This window comes from Manis javanica, chromosome 4 (genome assembly GCF_040802235.1).
Source record: "Manis javanica isolate MJ-LG chromosome 4, MJ_LKY, whole genome shotgun sequence".
NCBI classification, from domain to species: Eukaryota; Metazoa; Chordata; class Mammalia; order Pholidota; family Manidae; genus Manis; species Manis javanica.
The window spans coordinates 55,009,175-55,029,312 of NC_133159.1; the positions used below are offsets into that span (position 1 = coordinate 55,009,175).

Here is a 20,138-nt window from a genome sequence, read left to right on the forward strand (position 1 = left end):
TAATCATATTTGACCTGATTGTTTATAGTTCATGATGCGTGATCAAAACCGAAAGTTTCTGTGATGACTGCCCTTGCACTGTTCACCACGTAAGAACTTATTCACTATGTAAGAACTTGTTCACCATATAAAAACTTGTTCATTATGCTTCAGAAGATTGGAAACTGTTGAGAATTAGGCTTGGGGTTGATTAATGATTGTGCATTGAGTCCCCTATACAGAATTTTATTGTTGTTAATAACCATTTGATCAATAAATATGAGAGATGCCCTCTCAGAAAAAAAAAAAGAATAAACCCATTGAATGTTATATTACTCAATTTAAACAAGAATGTATTTCCTTGCTACTTCTGCTAATTGGCATAATAATCTACAATATTTTCCAACTGAAGAAATAGAATTATTAAACACTCTATTCCAACATTGTATAAATTTCCATAGTAAAACAGTATGGGTCTTGATGGCACTCTAATAACTTTGGTATAACACCTTAAATCAAAATGTTTAATTAAATGCATGCTACTTCTAAAATCTTTTGAAACAAGGTAAGAGAAGAAGTAAACATTGTAAAAAATCATTAGTTTTGTTCCCTTTATTTTATTGTAGAAAATCTCTAATTAAAAACAATTAGCTACTTCTCTGTATTTGTCTATAAAGCAGGCAATGGAAAAGAATTCGAGGTAGTTTTAATATCCTACACCAGGCCATAGAAGTTAGAGGAGATAAGTAAAATAGCCAATTTCATTCAAATATTTAAAAAAATATATATGGTTAAAAGTAAATATAGCATCTGGCTTATATCTTTATTCATTAAAGACTCACAATATAAACTATTCTTGTTTTAAAGAACTACATTTCTCTCTAACCAGTATCAAAACTATCAGGTATCATTTAGTTTGAACTGCTTCTATTAGAAAAATCCCCAAGAAAAAATATAACACTTACGTGCTAATATGAAGGTCCCAAATCTCCACTCTGTTTTCATTTGCAGCTGCAAATATGTAGGATGATTTTGGAGACCAGGTAACATCATAAACAACATAAGTAGTTGGATAAAAACTTAAAAATGGCTTGAGATTTTCCTGTTGCCATATAATAACACCCCAATCTGCAGAACAGCTTAAGAATACATCATGACAAAATGGATTCCATGCTATTTTATACACTGGACCCTAGAATTAGAAAAAGGAATTAAAATAGATAGATAAATAGTATTTAATATCTTATACTTCAAACTTGACCAACAAATTAAAAATGCAAAGATTTCTAGAAGATTTATGCACCATGTATTATTGTGTGGGTATTAGTCTAGCTGAGGGTAAGGTCAAAAATTGAATCTTTCCTAAGTTATGCTATACAGAAACTTACAAATACAGTTGCTATAATACTCAATATTAATACACATTTTACTTATTTGTTGCAAAAAATTAAGAAGATTAAGAAGAAAAAACAGAAATTAGGGGGAAAATGAAGAAAACACACGCAACAATAATGAAAGATATAGAGGAAAGGTATGCATGCACTAAAGACAATTTTACTTTGCAATCATCATAAACAGTCTTTCAGAAACAAATGAAACTATGACTTCCATAACTTGCAAGAAGAAATCAAGGATGTCTAGAAGTCAAATAAAATGCCCCACATATTATCAGTGGTTTCTATATAAGAAAGCACTTAATTCAAGTTGATATTTTTAACTGCAGTTGTAAATTTATACACGTTAAAAATACTATGCGTAATGATAATATTTTTACAAAAATATTATATGATAAAATGTCCATATCTACTATAATTAAACTAACCTTATGTCCTCTGTAGGTATCTAGGTATTGTTCATTATATGAACAAGAACACTTGTGAATATTACCTTCTTCAGTGCCAGCCAAATAGATATTTGTGTCCTATAACACATAATAATCAAAATATGTTGGTTTGTGATACAGTATATAAATAGAACTTTAGACCATTCAAGATCTGTTAAAATCAATTCAAGAACCAACATGAGAAATACTATCTTGAAGACAATTGTCTGTTGTCTTTTCCTTTTTGAAGACAATTTTCTATTGTCTTCCTTTTTATCATGATTTTTACAATAATTAAACTACCCAAAGGGCTATTGTACAAAGAAAATACAGATTTGTTCTTTGCAGGAATAGAAGATAGAACCTAGATTCCTTTCTAGAAACTACATGGACAAGCATTGGCTTAAAATAAAAAACTTTCTAACATTTAGAGCTACGTGAAAATGGAACTAGCAGTCCAGGGAAATAGTATGCATTGCTTCATTAGAACTAGTCAAAGAGAACATACATGACTTAACAGTAATTATTTGTTTATAATGTTGAAAATATTATTCTTGCTGGAAATGAGAGATTGAGCTAGATGGAGTCTCAGTCATCTTTAATTCTAAATGTATGTCCTAAATAGGGATTTTTAAATGTATTTCCTAAAGTCATGGTCAAAAAACTTGAAATTCAGTGCTTTATGTTCTGGCTATGCAGTCACATCACCTGGGAGCATTTAGGGCTTTAGATTCTCTGGCCGTACCCCAGACCTACTAAACCAGAATTTGTATTCTATCAAGATTCTCAAGTAATTTGTATGTACAATAAAATTTGAGACACACAGCTGTAGTGCATACCAGCACTTAAAAACAAAACCATTAAGTTATGGGGTATACGTAGTTTTAAATTACACAATAAAATATTTTTTCCAAAGTAGTATTACCAATTTATATTCAGCAGTACGTACAAGTTCGCTTTAATCCACATTCTCTTCAACAGTTGGTTACATCAGAAATCTTGAATTTTGCCATTCTATTAGGTATAAAATTATACCTAGTGGTTTTAAGTCTCATTTATTAACAAGGTTGAGCATATTTTTATGTTTACTGGCCATCTGTATTTCTTCTGTTCTTCATGCCTCTTGACTCTTTTGCTAATAACCTGTCTTTTTCATATGCATGCTTATAAAGTCTTTACATATTCTATTACAGGTTTTGTCTATTATATATGCTGCAAAATCTTTTCCCAGTGTATCACTTATCTTTTTACTTTCTTTGTTTTCTTCTGATAAACAGAAATTCTCATTTTAATGAAGCTGGTATTATAATTTTTTATATAGTTATCATTTTTTTTGCTTGTTAAGAAATTTTTCCTAATTTCAGGTCACAGAGATATTCTCCATTTTCCTCTAAAAGATCTTTGTCTATGATGGGATAGGTATCTAAGTGGATTTTTTAAATACAGATAATGATTATCCCAACACATTCATAAATAGGTCATCTTTTTCTAGAAATCTTTGAGATTACTCTCTCAAATTGAAAGGTTACTCTCTAAATTCTTTCAAGGAATTATATAATCCCACAGTGTATCAACTCTGAGACTCTGAGATTTCCACGCAAGAGGCTTATTGGGGTGTTCTCTGAGAAACAACTACTTTGAAGGAAACAGGAATGAGCAGATATTTTTGTTGAATTATTATGCAGTTGCAACAGAGAATTCAGCCCGACCTCCAAGAAGCTCTGGAGTTGAAATAGCCCTCATAATCCTGACTCCAGGAAAGGAGACTAGACATGCTAGACCCCTACTCTTCCAAGAAACTAGTCAAGCAAGATGATATACTCAAACCAAACCATATCAATAATTAAACCACATGTAAATAATCTAAACATCACAATTTAAAGGCAGATTGTAAGATTGGATAAAAAAGCAAGGCCTACCTTTATGCTACCCTAAAGAAACATACTTTAAATATAAAGACACAAATAGGTTAAATGTGAAAGGATACAAAATGATAAACCATGCTAACACTAGTTCAAAGAAAGCTATAGTGGCTACATTTATATCAGACAAAGTAGATTCCAGAGTAAAGAATATTACTAGCTATAAATAAGGCATTTCATAATAAGAAAGCTGATTAATCAAGAGACCATAAAAATCCTAAATATTTATGTACCTAAAACAAAGCTTCAAGAAACATACTGCAAAAACTGATCAAATTACTAGTAAAAATAGACAAATCCACAATAATAGAGATTTCAAAACCACTCTCTCAGTAATTGATAGAAGAAATAGGAATAAAATCAGCAAGGTTATAATAAGCTTGAATAACATCATCAACCAGCTTAATCTGACTGACATTCATAGAACACTCTACCCAAAAACAGCAGACTATATATTTTTCTCAATTGTACAGGGAGCACTTACCAGTAAAATATCACACTGGGCTTTAAAACAAATATCATGAAATGTAAAAGGATTTAGCTTACAAAAAGTTTGTTCTCTGATCATGATGGGATTGAATTAGGAATCAGTAACAGAAAGTCCCTTGAGAATACCCCAAATATTTATAAACTAAATAACATGATTCTAAATAATGCATTAATCAATGAGTAAATGAAAGTAAAAATGAGGAAGTACTTTGAACAGAATGAAAATAAAAATATTACATATCAGAGTTTGTGGGATGCTGCCAAAATTGTACTTAGAGGGAAAGTTATAGCACAAATTCCTACATTAGACAAGAATAAAGCTCATAAATCAATGATCTCAGTTTCTATTTTAAGAAACTAGAAAAGGAAGAACAAATTAAACCAAAGTAGAAGAAAATAAAAATCAAAGTGGAAATCAATGATATAAGAAACAAAACCTACAGTAGTGAAAATCAGAGAAATCAAAAGCTGGCTCTTCAAGATCATAAAATTAATAAATTCTAGCCAGACTAACCAGGAAAAAAGAAGAAGAAGACACAAACTACTAATATTAGGAATTAAAGAGGTCTAACATCACTACATATTATACAGCTATGAAACATTACTAAGGGAAAGTTATTACGACACTACATTCAACAAAAGTGAAATAGATTCCTTGAAAGACACAATTGCCCTATATCTATTACAAATTTGAATTTTTAGTTAAAAGTTAAAAATTCTCCCAAAAGAAACCCCCAGGCTCAGATGATTTTTTAATTCTATTACACATAAAGATTTAATAATAATTGCATGCAAATTCTTTCAAAATAGTAAAGGAGAGAGTAGTTTTCAAATCATTTTATGAGGCCAGGATCACCCTGATACCTGAAACCAGAGAAGGACATTAGAAGAAAAGAAAACTATAGATCAATATCTCTTGTTAACAAAGATACAAAATTTCTAAATAAAATTTTAGGATATCAAATCCAACACTGTATTAAAAAGACAAATCATGATCAGGTGGAGTTTATTCCAGGAACAAACAGTAAGTAATTCAATATAATTCACCATATTAACAAACTTAAAAAGAAAAGCTACATAATCATCTAAATAGATGTAGAAAAAAATTTTGACCAAAATCCAACATCCATTCCTGATAAAAACTTATAACACATAGTAATGTAATGGGACCTCTTCAACCTGATTAATTACATCAACAAAAAAACCTTCAGCTTGAGGGTTGAGGTGGGGGAAAATGATGGAGTAGGAAGGCAAAGCAGAAACCTCCTCCCATACACAGACCAAGGAAGCAACTACAGCAAATACAGCTAACCCTGAAATCTTGAAGTAGAACAAACCACCTACACTTGGTGAAGAAAGAGAAGCCTACACAGAGAAGGGTAAAGTGGCAGAGCCCTAATCCATTGATCAGGACCCTAACTTTTCCCCTAGCCCAGCCCACAACAGGAGGGAGAGGACTGTACAGGGAGGGTATGAGCACTCAGGAACTCTGCACACCTGGCTCTGGATATCTGCTCTGGGAACACGAGTTCACATTGTACCAGGCTTTGGTGATTAACTGGTCTGGACACCAGGGAGAGTTGGAGCACTCTTGGAGACTGAGACTCCTGCTGTTTGTGGACAACAGGCATGTTCCATCAGCTCCACTGAGTCCCTACTGCAGAGGTGGCAGACTGAAAGATATACCAGCAGCAGGAGGGGTGCTAGAGGGGTGAGAGTTGGATGGAGCTCTCTCTGAAAGAGAAAGGGCAAGTGGAGGACACTTCCCCAACCTTCCCTCATTCCAGCTGATTGAGCACCTGTGGGAACCCCAAATGTTCCATTCTCCTTGCTGGCAGCTCAGCCCCAAGGTGCTTCCCTGCACACTTGTCCACCCACCCACCTACCCCACTCAGCCCAGCAGCAGTCAGACTTTGTTGCCTGGCAGGCAGAGGGAGGCTTTCCCAGCTTTCTTAGCCCTCTCTCAGCCCAACCGGGGAGGCACCTGTGGGAGCCAGATCCCAGGGCTCCTTCCTCTTCGTAGGTGGCACAGTCCAACACTGCACTCCCACTTTGTCCACCCTATTAGCCCAGCAGCACCACCATTGCTAAAGGGCAGATAACGGGAAGCTCCACACACAACTATCCCAGCAGAAATTCTGCTGCTTAGCTAATAAAGAGCCAGCTGAGGTGAGCTGCCATCTGTGAAGGTATGAGATAGACCACTGCTGGCAGACAGACAGAAAGGCAGCTCTGCCATAGCCCACCAGCTACTGAGGGTCCACCGAGAACCAGGCACTGGAGAGTAAAGAGTCTTGAGCTTCTTGGTACCACAGGACACCTTCTTCATAAAGTCATTACTCTCTAGACTAGGAAGCCCAGTGGATCTATCCAATACAAAAGAAGAAACACAGAAACCCTGGCAAAATGATGAGGTGTAGGAGTATGCTCCAAACAGAAGTACAGGATAAGACACCAAAAAGAAGGCTAAATGAAATGGAGGTCACCAATCTTCTTGATAAAGACTTCAAAGTAACAGTCATAAATATGCTTACTGATCTGCAGAAAAATATTGATTATTTCAGGGAAGACTTCAACAAAGAGACAGAAGAGCTGAAAAAGAACAACTTAGAGCTGAAGAATAGAGTTACTGAAAGGAAATATACAGTGGAAGGAATGAATAATAGATTGCTGCAAGTAGAGGAGTCAAGGAGATGGAAATTACAATGCATCTGAGGAAGAGAGAGAAAAAAGAATCTCTAGAAATGAGAGGATGCTAAGAAAGCTGTACAACAACTCCAAATGAAATAATATTTGCATAATAGCGTACCAGAAGGAGGAGAGAAAAAGGGATAGGAAGGTTTTTTGAAGAAATGATTGCTGAAAACTTTTCCAATATGGGGAAGGAAATAAACACCCAGGTCCTGGAAGCACAAAGAGCCCCTAACAAAAGGAACCCCAGGAAGACAATACCAAGAGATACAATGATTGAAATGACAAAGATTAAGGGTAAGAGGGTATTGGAATCAGCCAGAGAGAAAAAAAATACTTATAAGGGAGACCCCAACAGGCTCTCAGCAGACTTCTCAGCAGAAATTTTACAGGCCATGAGGGGGTGGCATGGAATATTTAATGTATTGAAACAGAAGGACCTTCAACTAAGAATCCTCTACCCAGAAACGGTAGCATTCAAAATTGATGTAGAGATTAAAAATTTCACAGATAAATGAAGGCTGAGGGAATTTACCACCACTAAACCAGCATTATAGGATATATTAAAGGTACTTCTGTAGATGGAAATGTTATTAAAACTAAATAGTTTTCACCAGTGAAAGTAAACCTACAGTAAAGGTAGTAGACCAATTACTTAACAAGCAAATATGAAATTAAAACAAAAGTAGTATAATCAACTATACACAAAATCAGTCAAGGGATACACAAAAATGCAGATTATGACATTTACTACATAAAATATGGAGGAGGAAGAATAAAAAAGAAGTACTTTTAGAAATTGTGTTCAAAATAGAGGGATCATCAACTTAATATAGACTGTTACATACTTAGGAAACTATTCATGGATCTATGGTAACTACAAACCTAAAGATCAACTGGTACAGTCACTGTGGAAAGTAGTATGGAGCTTCTTCAGAAAACTAAAAATAGAATACCATTTGACCCAGGAATTCCACTTCTGGGAGTTTACCTAAAGAAAAAAAAAATCCCTGATTTGAAAATATATATGCACCCCTATGTTTATTCCCTCATTACTTACAATAGTCAAGATATGGAAGCAACCAAAGTGTCCATCAATAGATGCCTGGATAAAGAAGTGGTATATATACACAATGGAATATTCAATAAATCCTGCCATTTGTGACAACATGGATGGACCTAAAGGGTATTGTGCTAAGTGAAATAAGCCAGGTGGGGACAGACAGATACCATATAATTTCAGTTATCTGTGAATCGAAAAACAAAACAAAACAAAGTGAAAAAAAAGCAGTAGACTTACAGACACTGAGAAGTGACTGGTAGTTACCATGGGGGAGGGGCTTGCTAGGTGGGTGGGTGGGTGAGGAATGTGAGGGGGATAAAAGGGTACAAAAATTCTCAATCATAATATAAGTTGGTCACAGGAGAATATAGTAAATGATTCTGTAACATCTTCCTGTGTTGACAGATAGCAACTGTAGTAGAGGGGGTGAAGATTCAATATGGGTAACTGTTGAACCACTGTAAGATTGTATATCAACTATGATAAAAAAAATGCCTTTCATCTTACAGCATATTTAAGAATGAAAAACCAAATGCTTTCTTTCTAAGATCAGAAACAAGACAGAGGTGTCTTTTTTAACCATTTTTATTCATCATTGTGCTGGAGGTTCTGGCAAGTGCAATCAAGCAAAAGAAAGAAAGAAAAGGCAACCAGATTAGAGAGGAATAATTAAACTCCTTATTTACAGACTACATGTTCATCCTAAATTCCTATGCCAAAGACATTTCTAGGACACTAGACTAAAATTTCAACCTAGCACTATTGACATTCTGGCTAGCTAATTCTTTGTTTGGTGTGAGGGTGATAAGGGCTGTAGTTGTCTTGTGTATTATAGGATGTTCAGCAGCATCCCAGGCCTCTGTTCAGTGGAAGCCAACAACAATCATCCCCCATGCCCCACCTCCTACAGCTGCAAAAACCAAAAGTATAAGATATTGTGCAATGTGCCCTAGTTGGTCAATACTCCTCTCCTTGCCCACACTGAGAACCACTGTTCTGGAGTCAAGGCGAAAAGCGGATTATAGGAATTTGACAATGCAGCAATTAGAATATGACTGCAGTGATAAAAGTAAAACATAATAAAGGCCTGAACTACATTAGGAGTAGTAGGCTTGGACTGGAAGGGGTAGGGCAATAAGATTTAAATATCATTTCGATGATAAGGTAAAACAAGTGTGAACTTCAGTGTTGGTAATATGTAATATGGTCACTAAAGCTGGTCATATACTTAGAAAACATACAGAATGTTTTCTTAGAAGTTCATTACAATGGCTGAATTTTCTGAAACCAAGAACCTCCATATAAAAAGCATTATAAAAAGTAAAACTTCATTAACTGTGCATTGAATTGATTCTCATCTTGATAAGCATGAACTTAAATGGTCCTGATCCCCAGAATCACTACTCACATTGAAATATGGAAGACTGAGTGGTGGATTTGGTTTCTATCAGTATAACAGAACAACAGAGCACCCAAGAAGGGCAAAAAGGGGCACTCAGGTTATGCATGCAGTTGTTAAAAGAGTACTTCTACAGTTCCTCAGAAATATGTACCTTTCATCCAGAAAGCAAATAAAGACAGTATAGACAACTGGGAAGTGCAGGTCTGCCTTAGGTGGGCAGCTATGTCTATGGTACTTTTTACTGACAAGGCACAGCATTTATTAACATGCTAATCTTTGTGTTGCTTTACAGCTTAATACACTTCAATTATTGGAGGTTGTTATATACAATAATAAATACAGGATTGAAATAATTTACCTTGGGATGAAAAGCAAAACACATCCCAGGAGCCTGTCGAGATATCAGAGCTTCACCTTTTTTTTCCTTTTCCCCTCTTTTGTAGCTGCTAGCAGTAGTTCGCCTCAACTGCATCAAATCTTTATTTAAAGAAAAAAAATATCTTATTTACTACATGAAAAAGTATTGTAGATACAATGTGTGTCCCTTCTGCTATAATATGATTTCTGCCATCTCTTGCATGTGATTAGGTTAAAATTAACAAATACTGGAACTAGATGCTTAGAAAAACAATGACCAAGCCCAGTTTTTTTCTCATTTAGCCAAGCCAAAATGTCACTTCTTACACATGGTTCACTAGGAATTTTTAATTTGGCATATAATAAGAGAAAGACAATTTGATATATATACATATATTACCCTGACAGTCCAGTCCTTTCCGTATAACCCATTTGGAGAGTCTTCCATCAGCTGATATAGAAACTAGTATTTCTCTTTTGTCATCACCTCGGTCTTGTTCTATCCACTGTAGTTGCCATACAGGTCCCAAATGTTTTTTAGGTGATTCACTAAAACAGGAAAAAGTACTAAATATATAATAATTTTTAAAGGACTTGGAGTATAAATGATAGGGACAGCTACCTGGAATACCATGACCTACTTATAGAATAATGCTTTATTGTCCAAAGCTAGACTTTTACTTTATGCATTTTGAAAAACAGGAAAAAGAATCACTTTGCTACCTAATATTTAGTGCTGCTTTTTTCATTTCTTACTAAAGGAAATTTTTACTGCCTTTAATTATATTAGTTGTCAGTAACAGGAATAGAAAAACAAATATTTTCTTTCTTTTCAGAATCTGTCTCTTACTCTGTTCATTTACTGTTTCCACTTAAGCTGTGTAAATTTATTTTATTTTAGACACACTGCATATAAATATCCTCATCTTTATAAGGATTTTTCTCATAGGTTAAATGAAAAAGTTGTTTGTCTTATTCCAGTAAACAATTACCTCACCCTTCTTCCTATGTTTCAGGATTGCCTGCTGGCTTGATTCTCTCTATGGCTAATATGTCAATTTTTTTCTCAAGAATTAAAGTCACTTCTCAGATTACTGACTGTTTTCCTATCAGATTCATGGGTTGCTCTCTTCTTAGTGCTGATACCCTTGATTTTTCTTCTCTTTTGGCAAATCCTCCAAAGCAATAGTTCTGAATCTTTTTAAGACCACAGATATCTTTGATAATTAAGTAAAAATTATGAATCCTCTTCTCAGAAACAAACACAAAATCCCACACTGACAAAACTATGCAAATAATTTCAAAGTTTATCTTAGAATCTCTGACTTAATACCTATTTCCAGTTCTAGCTAAGTTTATTCAAACACTAATATAAATATACCACCTCATTTTTGCCAATAGAGCATTTGGTAGCTGGTCTAATATAAAACCTAATATATTCAATATCTTTCACCTTTATGTTTTTTATTTTCTCAATTTGACTCATTCCATTTATTCATTCATTCATTTATTCTTTCTTAATCAAACACAGATAATCAAACACAGATTACATGCTCACTATTACATGACATAATGAGGATACAAAGTTAAGACTTAATCCTTGCCCATAGGGAATTTACAACCTCCTCAGGAAGATATATATGCAAACAGTTTATATACCGCCTGGTAAGTGCTATGATAAAGGTACATATAGGATGCACAAAAAGAATGGGAAGTTTTCCTGGCAGAGGTGACACTTAAACAACAAAGGGTACAAACTATTATATGAAGAATATATTTTGGAGATCTAATGTATGGCATGGTGATTATAGTTAATAATACTGTAATGTATAGTTAAAATTTGCTAAAAGAGTAGATCTTAAGTGTTTTCACAACACAAAAAGGTAACTGTGAGGTGATGTATGTGCTAATTTATTTTGTAGTAATTATTTCACATTATATACATATTTTAAGTCATCACATTGTACATCTTTAAAAAACCATTGTACAATTATATACAAACCATTGTATATAAATATATATGATCTTGGTCAATTATATCTAAATAAAGCTGGAAAAAATTCAAAATATTTTTAAAGAGAATAATGATAAACTGTCAAACCAAAGGAAGTTTGTTGGTGAGGTGGGCGGAAAAGAAGAGGAAGGAGATATTAGGACAGATCACTCCAGCTGGAGATAATTATGAGGAATTATTAAATATTTGAAAAATAATGGTACCACTCTCAATAATAACGTAAACATTCACTCAAAACTAAATAACATTAGTGTAAATTTTTACTTCTCCCTAAAAAAAGCACATATTATAGATTTATCTAAATCTTCAATTCTTACCTATTATCTAGTACTGGAACATTACTGTTGTTTTGTACGTTGTAAATTGCAATGGTGCCATTGTGATAGCCAACCGCTAAAAGGTTAGGTGCGCCAATAGAAAAATCCACAGCAGTAACTCCATATGGACTCTGATAAATGCGTTCTGGCCACTGAATTTAAAACATTGTATTACATTTTAAACTTGGTTTTGTAGACCACAATTAGGTAGGGTATAATGGCGGGTGACAGCTTGTCTGGTGGCAGTGGGGACATGAGAAGAGTTAGTCTATATTCAGTTACTCTTCTCTTCCTAACTTTTAATATGGATAAGAACAAAACCTCAATTAGTCATTTCCTTTACTTTGATGAGTCCTCATTTCTCAATACTTGAAGAAATATAGTATGTACTTTATAATAATTATCATATTTTTATAATCTTTCAATAGGATTTGTATGATCATTACAGATTTACCTCCTTAAAGAAACAAATAATGGGCTCCAAACAAATGATCTAGTATCATATATTCCTATATGCCAGTATCTGTTTCAGATGCTTGGATTATCTAGTCATTTCCAAACAATGGCTAGAAGCTCCAAAACTAAGTTACTCTTTTCTACAATTATGTTCTGAGTTTTTTTTTTTAATGTCTAAATCCTTTCTTGTTTCTAACAATCTACATGGAAAATAAAACCTGATGATGGATCCCCTATCAATCCTTCCATAGGTTTAAAATGGAGTCTTCCTTTCTTTTATGCTATATTAGCCCAGTTTCCTAACAAACTAGGGCTATTTATTTAAACTCTAATCATTTCTATATGTGCTTCTGTTCTTTTTCTAAGATTTCCACTTCACATTTCAAGTACAAACTAAAACTAAATGTAAAACTGCTAAGTAACGGACTGACTAAGGTTATTTAGCAAAAAAAAAAAAGCCCATGACATTCTTAATCATTCTCTTTGAAAACATTCATGGCAATCAGATGGTCATATTAATTTATTTTGTATTATAGAGAATAGTAAAATTCTATCTTATAAGGTTATCAGTTATTCATATATTAAGAAACAACCTAGTATTAAATGAAACATATAATTGTCAAAGGATTTTCACTTGCAAATTCATTCTTCTTTATAGTTAGTTGTAGTAAACAATAATAGTTCAATTCTGGACCATCAGATCTAACAGCACAGATAGATTCTCAATAAATATCTTTGAATGAATTTATAAATGATTTTACTTTATGTTATATCAACAAAAAAAATTTTTAAAGAAAATATAGTCTTGCTTGATACAATTTTCTTGGCTTTAATTATCACATACAACTATGTACTTTATAAGAATTATGGCAACATTTAATTAAATAAAAATGGATCTTATTCCTGTTTGGGTTACCGTGGGATTCTTTATTGACCAGCAGCAAGCCAATCCTCTTTTTTGCTCTTTAAATCCAAAGTGCCCATAGCCAACTGCCAAAAGGTCCTGAAAGCCAGAAAAATACATTTGAAATAAGAGGATATGGCAAAAAAAATATTGGCAACTATATCAATAAATTGTATTAAAAATAGTGATGACATTTCAACTGAGAAAAATAACAGCATGCCATCTATTTTTATACTTCTATTTTCCTAAGGAAACAATAATAATATTCACATTTGCAGACTGAAGAACCAATTGCTAATTAAGTTCTGTGTACTGAAATAATCTTTCAAGATTGTACTATTACATTATAATGCCTTGTGTGTTTTTGAGAATGACCTAATTATTTCAAATATAAAATAAAAGTCATTCAAGTTAAAGACAAATGCCATGGACTGAATTGTCTCCTCTTCAAAATTCATATGTTGAAGTTCTAATTCCTAAAGTGATTATATTTGAGGGTAGGGCTGTTAGGAGGTAATTAAGGTTAAATGAAGTCATAACGATGGGGTCCTAATCTAATAGGATTGATGGCTAGAGGTAGAGACACCACAGTGCACACACTTTCTCTCTCTCTCTCTCTCTCTCTCTCTCTCTCTCTCTCTCTCTCCACCTTATGAGGACACAGAAACAAGGCAGCCATTTGCAAGCCAGGAAGAGAGGCTTTGCCAGGAACCAAATGAGCTGGCACCTTGATCCTCGACTTCCCAGCCTCCAGAACTGTGAGAAAATAAATTTCTGCTGTTTAAGTCTATGGTATTTTGTTATGGCAGCCCTAGCTGATTGATACAGTAGACCATTTCAAGAAATTCTTATATAAGTATATCCAAAAGTTTATATAATGCTTATATAAAACAAAAATTTAAAGACTGACAAAATCCAGCCTCTTCATTGTAATCAGAATACTTTCATCAAAAATATATTTTCTTGCCACCACCCTACTTTCAAGCCAACTATCATGTTTGCACATAGCACCTTATAAGGTGTGGCAATAAAATAAGAAGGCTAATTATTAAACATATATAATACAATAGAATTTAAGGAAACAAACTACTTTTGACCACTTAAAAAATACACTAAATATTTATTCCAAAGATACTGCCATTACATAAAAGGTTTTTGGAACCACTGGTTGAGTATCATGTTTTCAGAACCATTTATAAGCCGAGAATATAAGTCTCATTACTCTATCATAATCATCTCTTTCTTTACAAACATACCATTCTCTAGCTTGATGATTTTGGGTTTGAATTCTAGCTGTTTCACTCACTAGTTGTGTAACTTTGACAAGTTATTTTCTTTCTGTGCTTCCGTTTCCTCATTAACATAAAGGGGAAAATAGTACCTAAGTCACAGAGTTGTATTAATACAAGTACAGCACTGACAATAGTGTCTGTACATAATACATGCTATTTAAGTATGTGCTATTACTAGTAGTAATAGTATTTTAAGGATTCTCAAAGTTATTTTGTACATTTGCAGAGTCACTAGATTAAGTATATACTTTTAAACATGATTAATTTAAGGAGAATACAAATTTGGATACAGGAGTTTGGTGTGTATTAAAATAAATCTATTATGCAGTATCTCCTAGTTCATTTCTCAATATCTGATATGGATTCAGAGAATGTCATTCCAACTATATCTCCTAAAATAAAAATGGTGATGTATTTATATTAAAGGAGAAAAATATTATTTGTAATTATTTGCATTTTCCACTTACAACATGAACTCGTTTTAGAGGCATTTTAAAACTAGAGATTATGTCAATTTAAATCCTTTCCCTAATATCTGAGAATAAAGTCTTCATTACTACTTGACAACTGCCCTTACATGCTAGAGATGGAATTGTTAAAATGTCTGATAACTTACTGGATTGGTCTTATTCCAGGTAAGGCTGCTCACATTAAGGCCTTTGGTCAGGTCACAGGAGAAGGACCAAAGTCGTTCCAAATTGGCTGGTATTGTTGATTGTTCTGCACTTACTTCTATTTTTTCTTCCTCTTCCTTCTTAACCTCTTCTTCTACCTCTTCAAGTTTTTTATCTACTAAAAAGTACTCTGGCTCTTCAAGTTCTGGTTCTAAAATTCAAATATAATAAAAATATTATTGCTCTGAATACCTACAGGAGGCTGCCAAAGGCTCCAAAGAGCATCTCTGTCTACCAGTGACATTTCAAGCACCATCCACCATCTGCTTGATCATATAGCCCAACTGACAGGGCACCCTGAATAGCTACTTGGACCTGTGGCAGAATCTTTTGTTGTTCTGGGCTCCACTCAAAGCTAGCAGCTTTTCAGGTCACTCAGTAAGCTGATCAGAGTAGCACATCCAAATGAGGAATGTGTTGCCTCCAAACTGCAGAGATCCACTAGGCATTATGCCTCCTTTTTTGGTTGTAAGAGGTGCTAGATCCAACAGCTTATCCTTCACCTTAGAAGGTATATCTTGATATATCCCATGCCAACTGACCCTTGGAAATTTCACTGAGGTAGAAGGCCCCTGAAATTTTTTCAGATTTGTTTCTCACCTTCTGACATGCAAATGCCTTACTAATAAGTTTATTTATTGCTTACTATGTCCAATCAGCACAGTGTTGTCAATGAAATGGACCAGTGTGATATCTTGTTGGAGGGAAAGGTCTCTGCAGACTAAATTACAGAATAAAGCTGAAGAGTTGATATAACCTTGAAATAAGAGAGTGAAGGTATATTGCTAGCCAGGTCAGGTGAGAACAAATGGCTTCTGGTAGTTTTTACCAACAGGTATTGAAAAAAAAAAACCATTTGCTTAATCAGTAGCTATATACTAGGTACCAGGGGAAATGTTAATTTGCTCAGGCAATGAATCTCCACCTGGAACAGCAGCTGCAGGTAGAGTCACAACCTACTTAAGTTTGCAACAATCCACTATTATTCTCCAAGATCCATGTACTTCCTATATAATCCAAATAGATGAGTTGACCAGGTGATATGGTGAGAATCAACAGTCCTCCATCTCTCAAGTTCTTGTCTGTAGCATTAATCTCTAAAATCCTTCCAGAAATATAGTACTGATTTGGTTTACTATTTTCATAGATAGAGGCAGCTCCCACTTAGCCATTTCCTACCAAAATGACCCTTACTCCACAGGTCAAGGATCAAGTATGATGATCCAGCCAGTTGCTGAATATTTCTATCCCAAGTATACAGTTTGGACCAGGGGAGACAACCACAGAATGGGTTCAGTGACCCACTGGACCCATTGTGATATGGACCTGAGCTAAAACTCCATTTGATCACCTGACCTCTTAAGTCCTTCTCTGACTAGTAGATCACAGTGATGTTTTGGGTCTCCTGGAGTTAATGTCAGTTCATAGCCAGTGTTCCAATAATCCTGATATTTCTGATGATTTCCTTTCCCCCAATGCACAGTCACCCTAGTAAAAGGCTATGTCCCATGGCGGAAGCCAGTATACATTCTATGACATTGTAGTGGGATACCTTCTCCAAGGGACACAACTTTTCCTTCCTTCAAGGAGTCCTGAGTCTACAAAATGGCTCAAGTCTATAAAATGGTTGAAGGGCTATAATTTTGTTTTGGTGTTTCAAGTTAGACTGCTATTCACTTGACTAAAAACTCTTCTGGTTATACAGATCAAATAAGAATTTAGACTGCTATGGACTGAACTGTGTCTCCCCAAAATTCATATATTGAAGCTATAACCTCCAGGACCTCAGAATGTAATGGTATTTGGAGACAAGGGATTTAAAAGGGTGACTGAGTTAAAATAAGGTCATTAGTATGAATCGTAATCCAATATACTGATATCCTTATAAGAGGTGACATTTAGAAACACTGAGAGACACAAAGAATGCACATTTACAGAAAAAAGACCATGTAAAGAGGCAGCAAGAGGGTGACCATCTGTAAGCTAAGGGAGAGGCTTCAGAAGACACCAACCCTACTGGCACCTTGATCTCGGACTTTCTGCCTCCAGAACTGTGAGACAGTAAATTCCTATTGTTCAACCACCCAGTTTGTAATATTTTGTTGTGGTAGTGCTAGTAAACTAATAGACCATCTAGCTATTTCTCTTCTAGGAACATCAAGATCAACTAGCTAATGCCATGGGTCTCTGCAAGTCATTCTATTCTAATTATTACTTTGTCCATTACAGTAACTAAATTTACCATTTTTTTGGAAAATTAAGTACTACAACTTAGTCCCTGGATCAAATTATCATTATTGCATTTAAAGATCTCAGTTCAGTAGGAGAAATTCCCACTATAATTTCTGACCTACAGAGAGGAGTGACCACAGAGCTCTTCAATGATGTTGATTCTTCCCCTCACAAATACATTACTCACAATTGTGATAGAAGTTGTATTATCTGGATCCTCCTGGGGTTGATGAGCAGGTCACCATGATAAATCTACTGTAACATTCCAATTTCCCTAAAACTCTGGACACCTTTCTCTACAGTACACCAACGCAGTTCTGATCATTTATCCTCATTTAGTGAAGGCCACATGTTGATTTATTATCAGCCAACCAAAAAAACAATCTCAGAGCCATTTCCTTTTTTTAATTTTTTTTAATTTTGGTATCATTAATCTACAATTACATGAAGAACATTATGTTTACTAGGCTCCCCCCTCACCAAGTCCCCCCCACAAACCCCATTACAGCTATTGTCCATCAGTGTAGTAAGATGCTGTAGAATCACTACTTGTCTTCTCTGTGTTGCACAGCCCTCCCCGTGCCCCCCACCCACATTATACATGCTAATCGTAATGCCCCCTTTCTTTTTCCCCACCCTTATCCCTGCCTTCCCACCCATCCTCCCCAGTCCCTTTTGCTTTGGTAACTGTTAGTCCATTCTTGGGTTCTGTGATTCTGCTGCTGTTTTGTTCCATCAGTTTTTCTTTGTTCTTATACTCCACATATGAGTGAAATCATTTGGTACTTGTCTTTCTCCACCTGGCTTATTTCACTGAGTATAATACCCTCTAGCTCCATCCATGTTGTTGCAAATGGTAGGATTTGTTTTCTTCTTATGGCTGAACAATATTCCATTGTGTATATGTACCACATCTTCTTTATCCATTCATCTACTGATGGACACTTAGGTTGCTTCCATTTCTTGGCTATTGTAAATAGTGCTGCGATAAACAAAGGGATGCATCTGTCTTTTTCAACCTGGGCTGCTCATTCTTAGGATAAATTCCTAGAAGTGGAATTCCTGGGTCAAATGGTATTTCTATTTTTAGTTTTTTGAGGAACCTCCATACTGCTTTCCACAATGGTTGAACTAATTTACATTCCCACCAGCAGTGTAGGAGGTTTCCCCTTTCTCCACAACCTTGCCAACATTTGTTGTCTGTCTTTTGGATGGTGGCGATCTTTACTGTTGTGAGGTGATATCTCATTGTGGTTTTAATTTGTATTTCTCTGATGATTAGTGATGTGGAGCATCTTTTCATGTGTCTGTTGGCCACCTGAATTTCTTCTTTGGAGAACTGTCTTTTCAGCTCCTCTGCCCATTTTTTAATTGGATTATATGCTTTTTGTTTGTTTGTTGAGGTGTGTGAGCTTTTTATATATTTTGGATGTCAACCCTTTATTGGATCTGTCATTTATGAATATATTCTCCCATACTGTAGGATGCCTTTTGTTCTATTGATGGTGTCCTTTGCTGTACAGAAGATTTCCAGCTTGATATAGTCCCACTTGTTCATTTTTGCTTTTGTTTCCCTTGCCCAGGGAGATATGTTCATGAAGAAGTTGCTCATGTTTATGCCCAAGAGATTTTTGCCTATGTATTTTTCTAAGAGTTTTATGGTTTCATGACTTACATTCAGGTCTTTGATCCATTTCGAATTTACTTTTGTCTGTGGGGTTAGACAGTGATCCAGTTTCATTTTCTTACATGTAGCTGTCCAGTTTTGCCAGCACCGTCTGTTGAAGAGACTGTCATGTCCCCATTGTATGTCCATGGCTCCTTTATCGTATATTAACTGACCATGTATGTTTGGGTTAATGTTTGGAGTCTCAAGTGTTATTCAAAGAGCAGACATTTTAACTCCACAAAAGTTTTATCTTTTTTTTCTTTTATGTCTTGGGATTTTTGTGTATTAAGGAAACTTTTCTTATGATCACAAGTGTTTTCTCTTTTATCTTCTATAACACCATAGTTTTAATTTGTATATTAAATCTATGGTATATTCTGAGTTAATTTAAACTCATTAACATTCATTAATTTAAACTCAGAATATTATATGGGGGGTGGTTAAGGTTCACTTTTGCCCCTATACAGATATCCAACTATTTCAGCACCATTTATTTAAAGATCAAACTTTCTCTACTGAATCATCTTGATATTGGTAAAAAATAAATTGACCATGTAAGTCTGTATGTATCTCTGAACCTACTATTCTGTTTCAGTCACCTATATATATGTCTATCCTTAATCAAATACCACACTGCCTTGATTCCTATAGCTTTATTGTAAGTCTCCTGTACTCAGGTAGAGTAAGTCCTTCAATTTATTCTTCTGTTTCAAAATTGACTTGGTTATTCTAGGTCTTTTCCTTTGCCATTTAGAATTTAGAATCACATTGTCAATTTTAATTATCTTTAAAGAGATTTTAAATGGTGGGAAATGTCTCCCACTTTTACTCATATTTTCCAGTTCTAACATGCTT

General features: G+C 34.7%; 1 protein-coding gene across 7 annotated transcripts in view; it reads right to left on the minus strand.

Annotated features, from left to right (window-relative positions):
• DNAI4 (dynein axonemal intermediate chain 4) overlaps positions 1-20,138 on the minus strand; it is a 106,180-nt gene that overhangs the window by 13,427 nt on the left and 72,615 nt on the right. For 6 of the 7 annotated variants that reach the window (XM_037024271.2, XM_037024269.2, XM_037024268.2 and 3 more), the window contains 7 exons: positions 15,325-15,533; positions 13,429-13,515; positions 12,057-12,208; positions 10,126-10,274; positions 9,727-9,845; positions 1,802-1,900; positions 945-1,171 (listed from right to left, as the gene is read on the minus strand). In XM_037024271.2, the coding sequence (XP_036880166.2) occupies positions 945-1,171; positions 1,802-1,900; positions 9,727-9,845; positions 10,126-10,274; positions 12,057-12,208; positions 13,429-13,515; positions 15,325-15,533 (1,042 nt within the window). The remainder of the gene's footprint in view (positions 1-944; positions 1,172-1,801; positions 1,901-9,726; positions 9,846-10,125; positions 10,275-12,056; positions 12,209-13,428; positions 13,516-15,324; positions 15,534-20,138) is intronic. The other variant, XM_037024267.2, reaches the window with a different exon arrangement.